At 34.2% G+C, this 10,688-nt stretch overlaps 1 protein-coding gene across 1 annotated transcript; it reads right to left on the reverse strand.

Annotated features, from left to right (window-relative positions):
* Positions 1-273: 273 nt before the first annotated feature.
* LOC124374844 (protein KTI12 homolog) lies at positions 274-8,653 on the reverse strand (the record flags this gene model as incomplete). The annotated part of the gene is made up of 3 exons (XM_046832987.1): positions 274-377; positions 898-950; positions 8,600-8,653. Coding segments are annotated over 3 exons (211 nt in total), but the record flags the coding sequence as incomplete, so codon positions are not given.
* Positions 8,654-10,688: the final 2,035 nt, after the last annotated feature.

The following is a 10,688-nucleotide window of genomic DNA, read 5'->3' on the forward strand; positions in this document are numbered from 1 at the left end:
TTTTTCATCAGTGGCTAATACTCATTTTGTCATGTCATCTTCTATTGCAAAGCCTCTCTTATGTCAAAATAATGGCACCTTTAAATTTCCTCAGATTCCTTCATATATTCTTTGTATTACTTATGCATTTCATAATTAAACAAGAGAATTTGAACCATTTTGAGAAAAAATTTTAAAAACCTATCTATACTAGAGATGTTGGAAAGGTATTTGATACCTCATAATTAAGCGCATCAAAGGCTTCTCTAGTATATTGTTGATCCTTTGCCAGTCCTAGATTCCCACTCCCATGCCTGCTCTGTATTCACAACACACTCCCACAGTCACTTGGGTCGTCTTGCTGTTTTTTGACGCACAGTACAGCTCATAACGGTAACCTGCAAACATAACCTGTATTAATTTATCCTATTTATACAATTTTAAGGTCTAGGTCTTTAAAATATTAAGAGCAGCCTAAATGAAGAAATTGTTCTATTTCAGCAAATACAATGTTTACTTTAAGTGTTGTGATTTTTATTATATTAAAATTTATTATTATCTTTAATCCTTTTTATGATTGCTGTGCATGTTTCACTTATAAGAATATATTATTTATAATAGGCTCGTATTTCCTCAAAATCTCTTGAATTACAAAGTAAAAATTTTGTATTTCCTATCAAACACAAATTAATTTTTTGACTATTTCAAAAAAACATTTTCCAATGTTATGTCTATCTATGTGTGAACAAAATAAGTAAGGTTTCATTTGTAACAAATTATAATTCTTCTGACACAGAACCAATGACATGAATTAAAATAATTTTATTATAAATATGTGGGAATAAATAAAAAAGAACTATCATGTTTAACACTTATGATGCAATTGTAACACAATATATTACATTTTTTCTAACTCACCTTTTATATAATTTGCAGCATCTAAAATGACAACATTGTCTCGTCCAAGTAACCTAAAATCAGTTAAGTTTTAGGGAAAGATTCTTTCCAACATATTACATTTATAAATATGGAATAAAATGTAGAATGTAATTGTAAAACTACAAAAATGCTTACTTTTTGGGAAAACTTAAATTCAGGAGTCCTGGACCTGAAGACAAATTGCCTGATTAAAGTAATTATCTTGTTTAAAGAAGAAATAAAATTAATGCTTTCTTTTTTAAGTATATACTCAAATAAACAAAAAAAAACTAAAAATTTATGCTGACAATTGTGAGCTGTGCTAACAATTTTAAGCCAGTGTCAGATTGTGCTCAAGCTGGATTTGTACAGGATAACTTCACTGCCCACTGAGAGACAGCAATGGTGGCCTGTGCCATGTATCGTGAATCCAAGACGAATAAGTAGGGGAGGTTGGCCAAGCAGAACGAGCTGTGCAGGATAACGCCTAGTTTTATGGCAAACACATGCTCATCACAGATATTATGTTGGTAGCTGGGGAGATGGTAGTTCATGCCTTTAATGTGAAGTATTCCCTATGTGTGGGTTTACTAAGCTTTATATTCTCAGTCTATTCTAACGATATTACAGTGCCGAGTGAACATTTTTGAATAGGTATATTGGTTATCTGACCCTTACGTAATTCTTGAGACAAGTTCAATTGAATAAACTAATGTTATTTATTCTGCACATTGTAATAGGTAGGTTATAAGTTTATAAGTCATAATTTATTCACTTGAGAAATTAGTAGGCCTGAATTCTTATATAAAAATTCTGAGGATACAGTGTACTGTAGCCTTTTGTACAAATAGTTAGTTATTATAAGACTAAGGATCATTCTGATGGAGTAACTTATTAAAATCTTAAAAAAATAACACCCAATTTGGGATTAAAAAACATAAATTATAAGATTTGCCAAATCGGGAAACCTCCTTAGTTTGTTCAGACTTTATGCAGAAGGACAGCAGAAATTATGGGACTGAAGCAAGTAATGTAAATCTGAAAAGACTGGTGCAGTGTTATCAGTAAAACTTTTATCTCTAGAAACTGAAATTGAGGTGAAGATGAATTGGGAAATTAAGAAAAACAAAAAAAAAAAGAAGTTGGTGAAAAAATCACAACATTAACAGTATGAGTCCAGAAAATGTGCAAAGCCTAATATACCTGACATTGAGCAGGAGTAGTTAAAGGCCAATTTAGTAAACAAAAAAACACAAATATGACAGAAATAACCTCAATACTCACTGAAAATTAGCAATTGACAATAGAAAATGATACCAATATAAAAAGAAGAGGTTCAAATCCATTCTCAGAAGTAAAACTAAAATAATACTATTAAATACAAGGAAAAAAATTAAAGTGTGTAAAAAAGCTTATAACAATGGCTTTCACAAAATATTATGTACATCAAGTTAACAAGTTTTCTATTAAGTGCTTTCCTATAAGTAATCAGCGTTAATGTACTAGAAAATTTGTTTGCCATTCATTAAACTTTTTAAAAAAATCACGCTATTCCTTTAAACAGTGTTTATTTCAGGAGTATGTACCAATAATAATTATAATTTAACATAAAAATAACTATATGGACTTCATTTTTTAAGTTACTAAACCGTTTTATACTCAAATAAACAGTGAATCTTAACAAAACATACAATAAACAACGGTTTGCAGGCTGGACAGCACGGCAAGTTGTACATGATGTCACAGGCTAAGCACGAGGGGCAAGGGGGAGGCACAGGCAGCCCCTACTCTATTCAACTTGTTTTGAACCTGTACACCAGTGCTCACACCTCATGCTGAGGTCTGTTACTTGTTCAAAATTGCAAGCATGTTCATTTAAAAAAATTAAAGATAGTCCAATTAAAATACTTTGTTTTTTTAGTAAAAACATTTTACTGTGACAACTTATTGAAAAACTAGTGGAATTTATTTGGTGAAAGTTGCTATATTGTATATACCAGTACAACTCTTAAATATGGGTTCCTATATGAACCTTTCCTGAAAAGTTCACTTAACCAATAGTTAGTAATAATTTTACCATATTTTAGTAACCTACAACAAAAGTGAATATTACAAAATTCTAACTACATCTACAATTCAACTTTTTATCATTTTTAAGAGAATTTTGGCTAAGTCTATAGGTTGATATAATAAAGAGATGTGTACAATGATTTTTTTATAATTCTTTATTATAATCTGAGTAAATCTTGTTCCTTTACTTTAAAAAATATTTTTTCTTATTTCTAAGGGAAAGAAAATAATTATCTACATTTTTTACAAGAAAGAGACAATCCCTTTCTTTCACTATAACAGTAAAAATATAATGTAAGTATAATATAAAAATATGTCAAAATATAATGAAAAAGTGAGTGATGTATTAATGGTTGTCAGCAATCTTACATAAATTTTCAACACCCTGTTGACCTAGCACTGAACTTCATTTCAATTTTTTGACACCAACCATTTGACACAAAGGAATTCAGTTAAATCCTTTTAAAAATCACTGAACCTATTTTTATATTTGACACCAACCATTTACACTAAGGATTTGGATTACCACAAAGGATTACCAGTAATTTTAACACAGAGGAGTCTGACAAACATCATTATAAAAAAAACCGTTTCATCTTTGACAATCCACATCTATTAACGAAGAGGCTAATCCTTACAACAGTGGAGACATGGTCTTTGCCAAACTTAAGGGCTATCCTTATTGGCCGAGCCGAAATTAAAGAATTAATTTCAGATGAAAGCGGGAAACCTATCAAGCACAATGTCACCTTCTTTGGCGATGGAAAAACAGCCATCGTGAAGGAATGTGATCTGTACCCTTACAACGAAAATACTAAACTAACCCTTGGGAAGACAAAGACTGATAATTTTAGAAACAAGAAACTCAATGAAGCTCTCTTTGAAGCTGAAAAAACTTTACTTAAGCAGAGTTATCTATCTTAAACATGACAGCACCAACCACGTTAAGGCTTACAGCCAAGCTGAATCACCCAATGGGTCAATTAAAGAGCTTGAAAAACAGCCTGGTTGAAAACAACTACTTTGAAGACACAGAAAATGAACATGACAAATTAGAACTAGCTACTAAAATAGGCTCTGCCACTGCTTGAAGAAAATAAGATCCTGAAAGAACAGAACCTAAGGTTAGAAGCTAAATTAACGAGTTTTGAAGCAAAAATTGAAGAGTTAGAAAAAACAGAGGAAACTCGTATCACCAAAATTTAAAATTTACTTCAACAATTGGAGCAAACTCAAAGTCAACTGGAGAGGGAAAAACAGTTCACTAACTAGAATCACAAACCATTTATGAAGAAAATGATAGGAAACTTGGCCAAGCCATAAACGAGTACACTAAGAAAATAAAAGACCTGGAAAAAGAGACAAAGCTCCTAAGAAGTAAAGTAGGGAACAGTGATGAAAACAACTCTTTCCAATATTAGGACTGCTAATGTCTCTGTACAAACAGTAGCACCCAACGTAAACCAACCATCACAACCAGCTTCAAACTCGCCATCCCTTCTAAATGAAATTGTCCAGCTAAAAACAAAACAGGGATGCATGGAAACTTTAATTAAAACGATGGACAGCCCAAATTGAAACCATTCTTTTAAACAACAACAAGTTATCTGAGCTACAGCACACAAATGACCTTTTGACTGACTCTGACAAAATTATGCTCACAAAAAATAGCCAAACATGCTCTAAAAAAACCGAACACCTCTCTGACTAATGGCAATTCAAAGAAAGCACAGACTGCAGGAAACATCCAAATATGCACAAAAAAACTATAAAAATGTGTGGACAGAGACCAGCACAGAAAAACCCTTAAAAAATCAAGGGAAAACATTCCAAAGCATCTTTTTACAAGTCGCCAAAAAGCCCAAGAGAAACTTAAGAAACCTAAAATATCCTTACCAGCTAAAGTGGCTAAAAAACCCATAGAAAAAATCCACGATGAAACTAAGTCATGGACCCCCCCCCCCGCTACATGCTAAGCTAAAAGCAGAGGATGAAAGCTACTATGATTTCTTCCTCAAACAACATTGATTTTTACAGAACACTCAAGACAGTACATCCTGACTGCTCACTTACTTTTTTAGACAATGCCAAAGTGAAAATCTTACATCCCTAACCAAACAAAAACAGGGAAAAACAAAAACTCAAAGCATAAAAAAAGTCCCCAAATAAACTTTCCGTCTTACACCAAAATGTAGAGGGAATAAGTAAAAAAATCAAACCGGCTAAATCACCTTATAGAAGAAACCAACCCCGACATAATCATAATTAGCGAGCATGGGCTTAAAAAAGATCAAATGGAAAACACCAGACTGCCTAAGTACTGCCTAAAAACACATTTCAGACCGTGAAGTCCATAGAAAGGGAGGTGTCGCCATTTTTGTCAAAGATGAACTAGCAACAGCTGCGCAACCCATAATCATAGAATACAACAAAGAGCTAACATGTGAGATGGCATGAACAAAGTATCGCTAGGTAAAAGGCAGCTATAACATCTTAGGTGTCTACAGAACCCCAGCAGGACAACTTGAACAAGCTTTTACCTTACTCTCAGCGACAATTGAAGAAACGAGGGCTGAGAATCACCCGATTCTTGTTATGGGAGACATAAATGTTAATAGTCTGAAAAAAGACAGGGAGAATGATATGCTTATTGATACCCTAAGCAGCCACAACAACTCCACTAGACTACCACTCCCTCCAACACGAGTTACCCCAACATCCAAGACATCTATAGATTTCATCTGTACAAATATGGTCTCGGAATTGAAATAACTACTAACGTGATCCATGCTGGAATTTCTGACCACTCAGCTCAAATCTGTGAAATAACACACACAACAACTCTACCAAAACAACAAAGTACAATGCGCAGAATATTAAACCAAAGAAACCTTAAACTTACTAAAGGTTCAGTTGGAAAATGAAGACTGGCAAAATGTACACAACACAGACTCAGCAGAAACAGCATACAAAAATCTTCTGTCAACAGTGGTAATCAACCTGAACTCAACCTGCCCTAGAAAAAATGTCCGCCCTAGGAGGAGGAAGGTGATGGTTTTTGCTGACGAAGAAACAAATTGCCTGAAACAAAACTATTTACAATGTCTTCGAAAAATATGAACTCACTGGAGCGCTATCAGATAAAAATAAAATGAGCAAGGCAAAGAAAGATTATGATATGAGCTGAAATCAGTAAAGCGCCAAGTCATCAGCTGATCACATAGCAAACGCTGCAAATAAATCAAAGGCATTGTGGCAGGTCATAAATAGTGAGAGGAAGAACAATCAACCAAAAAATATCAGAACCAAAAATTACTATAGGACAGGAAATCGTCACTAACTCCCCACACAATTGCTAATCACTTTAACCAGTTTTTCACCAATATTGCAGAAATCACCCTAAAACACCAACCAAAAGTCACAAAACAACCTGCACCTCCACAAACCTCAGGTAATGATTTAACACAGCTACCTTTCACTGATGAACAGAAATTGAAGAAATCATCGATAATCTTAAACCCAAAACCTCGTCAGGATTAGATGAAATTTCAGCAAAGATGCTGAAACACTGTAAGAAAGCTTTAACTCCACCACTAGTCAAAGTAACAAACTTATCCCTCGCTTATGGCCACTTTCCAGCCGCACTTAAACAAAGTAAAGTATACCCCAAGCTACAAAAAGTGGAAACCAGGCTGAAGCCAAAAACAACAGACCCATATCGTTAATCTCAACCTTCTCCAAAGTAATGAGAAAATAGTTTTAAAAAGACTAATGGACCACTGTGAACATAACAGCCTGTTAACAGAGAGCCAACATGGCTTCATCAAGGGAAGATCCACAACATCTGCCATAATCAAACGTGCGGAATTCATCATTGATAGCTTGGAAGAAAAAAAATCTGGTTACTGGAATTATGCTGGATTTCAGCAAAGCTTTTGATTGCTTGGGACACGAACTGATCCTCAACAAACTTGAACAGCTTGGTGTGAAAGGCCAAGCCCACGCATGGTTCAAGAGTAATTTGGAAGGGAAAGAAGTCAGGTTTTGTTGACATTCAAGACACACAAAAAAACATATGCCAAGAAGTAAGATCAGACCCTTTACCCATTACAAGGGGTGTACCTCAGGGGTCGGTATTGGGACCAGACCTATTCATTCTCCTGACAAATGACATGCCACAATATCTAGGAATGCACCGTACTCCCCTAATGTACGCTGATGATACGACACTTCTAGTCTCCGAGTCATCACCAAACAATGTGGCCATCAACTCTTACATAGCACTGAATAAGGCATATCAATACTGTCATGAAAACGACTTAGTTGTAAACGCTGAAAAAACCAAACAATTAGCTTTTGGGAGAAGACAGGAGGAAGTCCCAGAACTACCAGAAGTATCAATGGAAAGCCAGACCAAATTCCTAGGAATGACTATCGACAATGCACTATCCTGGAACAATCATGTTGACGCACTCTCCAAAAAATTGAACTCCTGCTTGTACATTTTAAAAAGAGTAAACCCTCGTCAGTGACGATGCCACAACAAAAACTGCCTACCATGCAATGTTCGAGTCTCACTTACGATATGACCTTGCAGTTTGGGGAGGCACAACAGCAGGAAACCTTAATCGAATTCTACTTCTCCAGAAGAGAGCAATCAGGATTATGGCCGGCCTTGGCCCAAGGGAGAGCTGCAGAAAGGTCTTCAAAACTACAAATTGTGTTAACAATCATCGGCCTATACATAAAAGAAGTCATATTGTATGTAACGACTCGAACAGCGTTCAACGAGGCCTTAATATACACACACACACAACACTCGTCCATGCATCAAACTTTCACCTCCCTCTACATCACACTGCATCATACGAGAGGAAACCATCCTATATGGGGAGGAAACTCTTTAACCTCCTACCAGAAGATCTAAAGATACTGAACGTGAAGAAGTTGAAGACAGCCCTGACCAACTGGCCTCATCGACCGACCATTTTACTCCATTGATGAGTTCCTGGACTGGAGGAAGAATGAAGAACACATTCACTGAAGGAAAATACCTATATAAAATTGACGCCATTGCAATTTCTCGATGTTATGTTTAAACAAAGAATTTGTCTATTGTCTAACATTACTATTCAGAGTTACTGGGGCCAGGATCAAATTTTAGTTCTATAAAAATAGACCTAACTATTAAATTAAATTTACGTTCTTCAAAATTTTAAATAACATAAATAGACCCAGCTACAGGCTTAATAATCTGTTCTAGGCCAGGAGCATTGTGTAATCAGTATATGTCAACCTTAATTGGTTTTTAAATAGTACCTATTTTAATGCATTGCTACACAATTCTCAATATGTCAGTAATTTGAGCAACAAACTTTATTTTGAGTTATTACACAATAATTTCCTAAATTGTAATGTTGACAACCAAAAAAAACAAAATACAGCTCAAAAGTTAAAACAAATACTGACAAGCTACATTCCATCCAATAGGTATGAGAAAACAACTACCACGATGGACTGCTTCATATATCCATTTATTACGTACATTGATTGAAAGTGTTACATGTTGATAGAATTTGTTTTTTTTATCAAACTTATTATTATAATTAAATTAAGAAAAATTAATACTTACCTAAGAGTTTCAGACTTTAAAATTGACCTTATTTTCTTTTTCCTTTTGAGCATCCTGGAAAAATAACATTAGTGATTATAATATTAATCACGGTCACTAGAATACACAGAAGGGGGGAATAACACGCATCTTGGTGTCATGTCATTAGAGCAAGCTCTCAGTTGTCTGAGCCCGTCAACAACAGCTACTCTGTGTTGATTACTTATTTATTTTATCTCTTGGCATTGGCAACAGGAAACTAAGTATCATCCCTATAGTTTCAATTAATTAATACTACAGTAATGTCTTTATAAGATGCTAAAATTTGTATCTAGTTATATTAAACCAATTAAAATAAAAAAGTTATTGTTTTATTTACATTATTATAGAAATCACGTTCACAATAAAGTGATAAATCTTCAAACTATTGTAATGGCAGTATAAGGCAGACAGAAATAGCTAACTCCTCCCGATGACATCACATCACACGTCTACGGTTGAATCTGCCCTTGGCGACTCCTACCAAATATTCTAGTAACCGTGATATTAATAACAATTAGAATGTGGAAAAAATTACTATTGTTGTATAAAATAAACATAGAGAAATGTTTTATATTGAAGTTAGAATCAGCTACAAGTGATGTTCTCCTCAAACAGTGGAAACACTCACCAAGAGGTGACTTAAAAAGACTCTTACCACCCACTACTGTACAACATTATGATTAGGCCAACTGTAAATCTATTCACCCAGATTTCAACTTTTCATGAAAAAGTCCCTTGAGGGCTTCCAAAACAGAGCAATTTACCTTTGTCCCTGAAAAGGCCCTAAACGGGTTATCCTGGAAGACCCACTCTAAACTCCATATATCAATCCATTTAAGATGTTCCTTTCTTTATACTCATTACAGTCCTTTAAAAAATTGTCAGTCCCAACCATTTTCCTCATTAATGAATTAAATTCAAACACAATCATATTACCTATATGAATCAACTTTCCAAATCCATTGAATACAAAATATTTTAGTATTCCTTCACACTCAGATAACTCCATTTTAGAACTTACAAGCAAAGCCCTAGCTAAACTTGGTAAGGAGGCATTTTCTAGTATAAAACATTTCTCAACATTTGGTCAGGTTTTATACTCCTAGACAGTAAATGTTTTTTTTTCAGGGAAATTCCCTCTTAAAATCCTTCCAGGACTCTGTAAATAAGAGTTTGATTAATGTAACCACATCGCCAATCTAGAAATTAATACCTTAACTAATTTTTCTCTTTATTTAGGGCAAAAAACCAACAGGTTTCCTTGGCGGCAAAATAGTCCTGTATGGCTAATGAGCCAAAAGTATATATGAATTCTTTTTTTCACACTACAAACCCCCCCACCTCCACCACCCTTCAATCCAAAGCCAAATTACATCCTGCGCAGCTTAATCACGTGGCAGAACAAGACTTATACAGCAATATCTGATCAATTTAACAATATGTTTCTGTGTGTATAAGTTAACTGAGTAATGAAGGCTGAATAATCACATAAACAATATTTATAATTGTTTTTCTACTTTACAAGTCTCACTAAAACTAATATAATTGATATTTATTCTTTAAAACAAAATTTCTTCTCTCCAGACATGCTAACTTTGATTATGCAACTTTGCAATAATTACAATAAAAGATGGTTGCATTTTTTTTATATTCTTTATCACTTTCAAACCATAAACCCTCGTTGTGAAAATCTGGTAGCAAACACAAAAAGATATGTGCATTGTGAATATTTATAACTTAGCACTGGAAGGTGGGGAGGTTGTGAGATCACACTCCACCCTCCTCTCACGTCAGGGACTAAATGCCAATCGTGGAGCAGAATTATCTGTCCTCCTTGTTCTGCTATCATAACCAGTTTTGTGGTTTACTGTGATTTAAAAATGCAGTTTTGAATTGTATTGTAAATTGCATTTCAATTACTATTGTGTACAATAAATATTAAATAAAAATATATCTTTTAAATTTTAGAAAAATGTCATTATTAATGGAGGGTTGTTAAACTTCAGAATCTGGGTAGATTTTAAAAAAATATAAATCCTTAACTAACATAAATGAAATCTGATTATTT

Source organism: Homalodisca vitripennis, unplaced genomic scaffold, assembly GCF_021130785.1.
Source record: "Homalodisca vitripennis isolate AUS2020 unplaced genomic scaffold, UT_GWSS_2.1 ScUCBcl_10494;HRSCAF=19412, whole genome shotgun sequence".
In the NCBI taxonomy this organism is placed as follows: Eukaryota; Metazoa; Arthropoda; class Insecta; order Hemiptera; family Cicadellidae; genus Homalodisca; species Homalodisca vitripennis.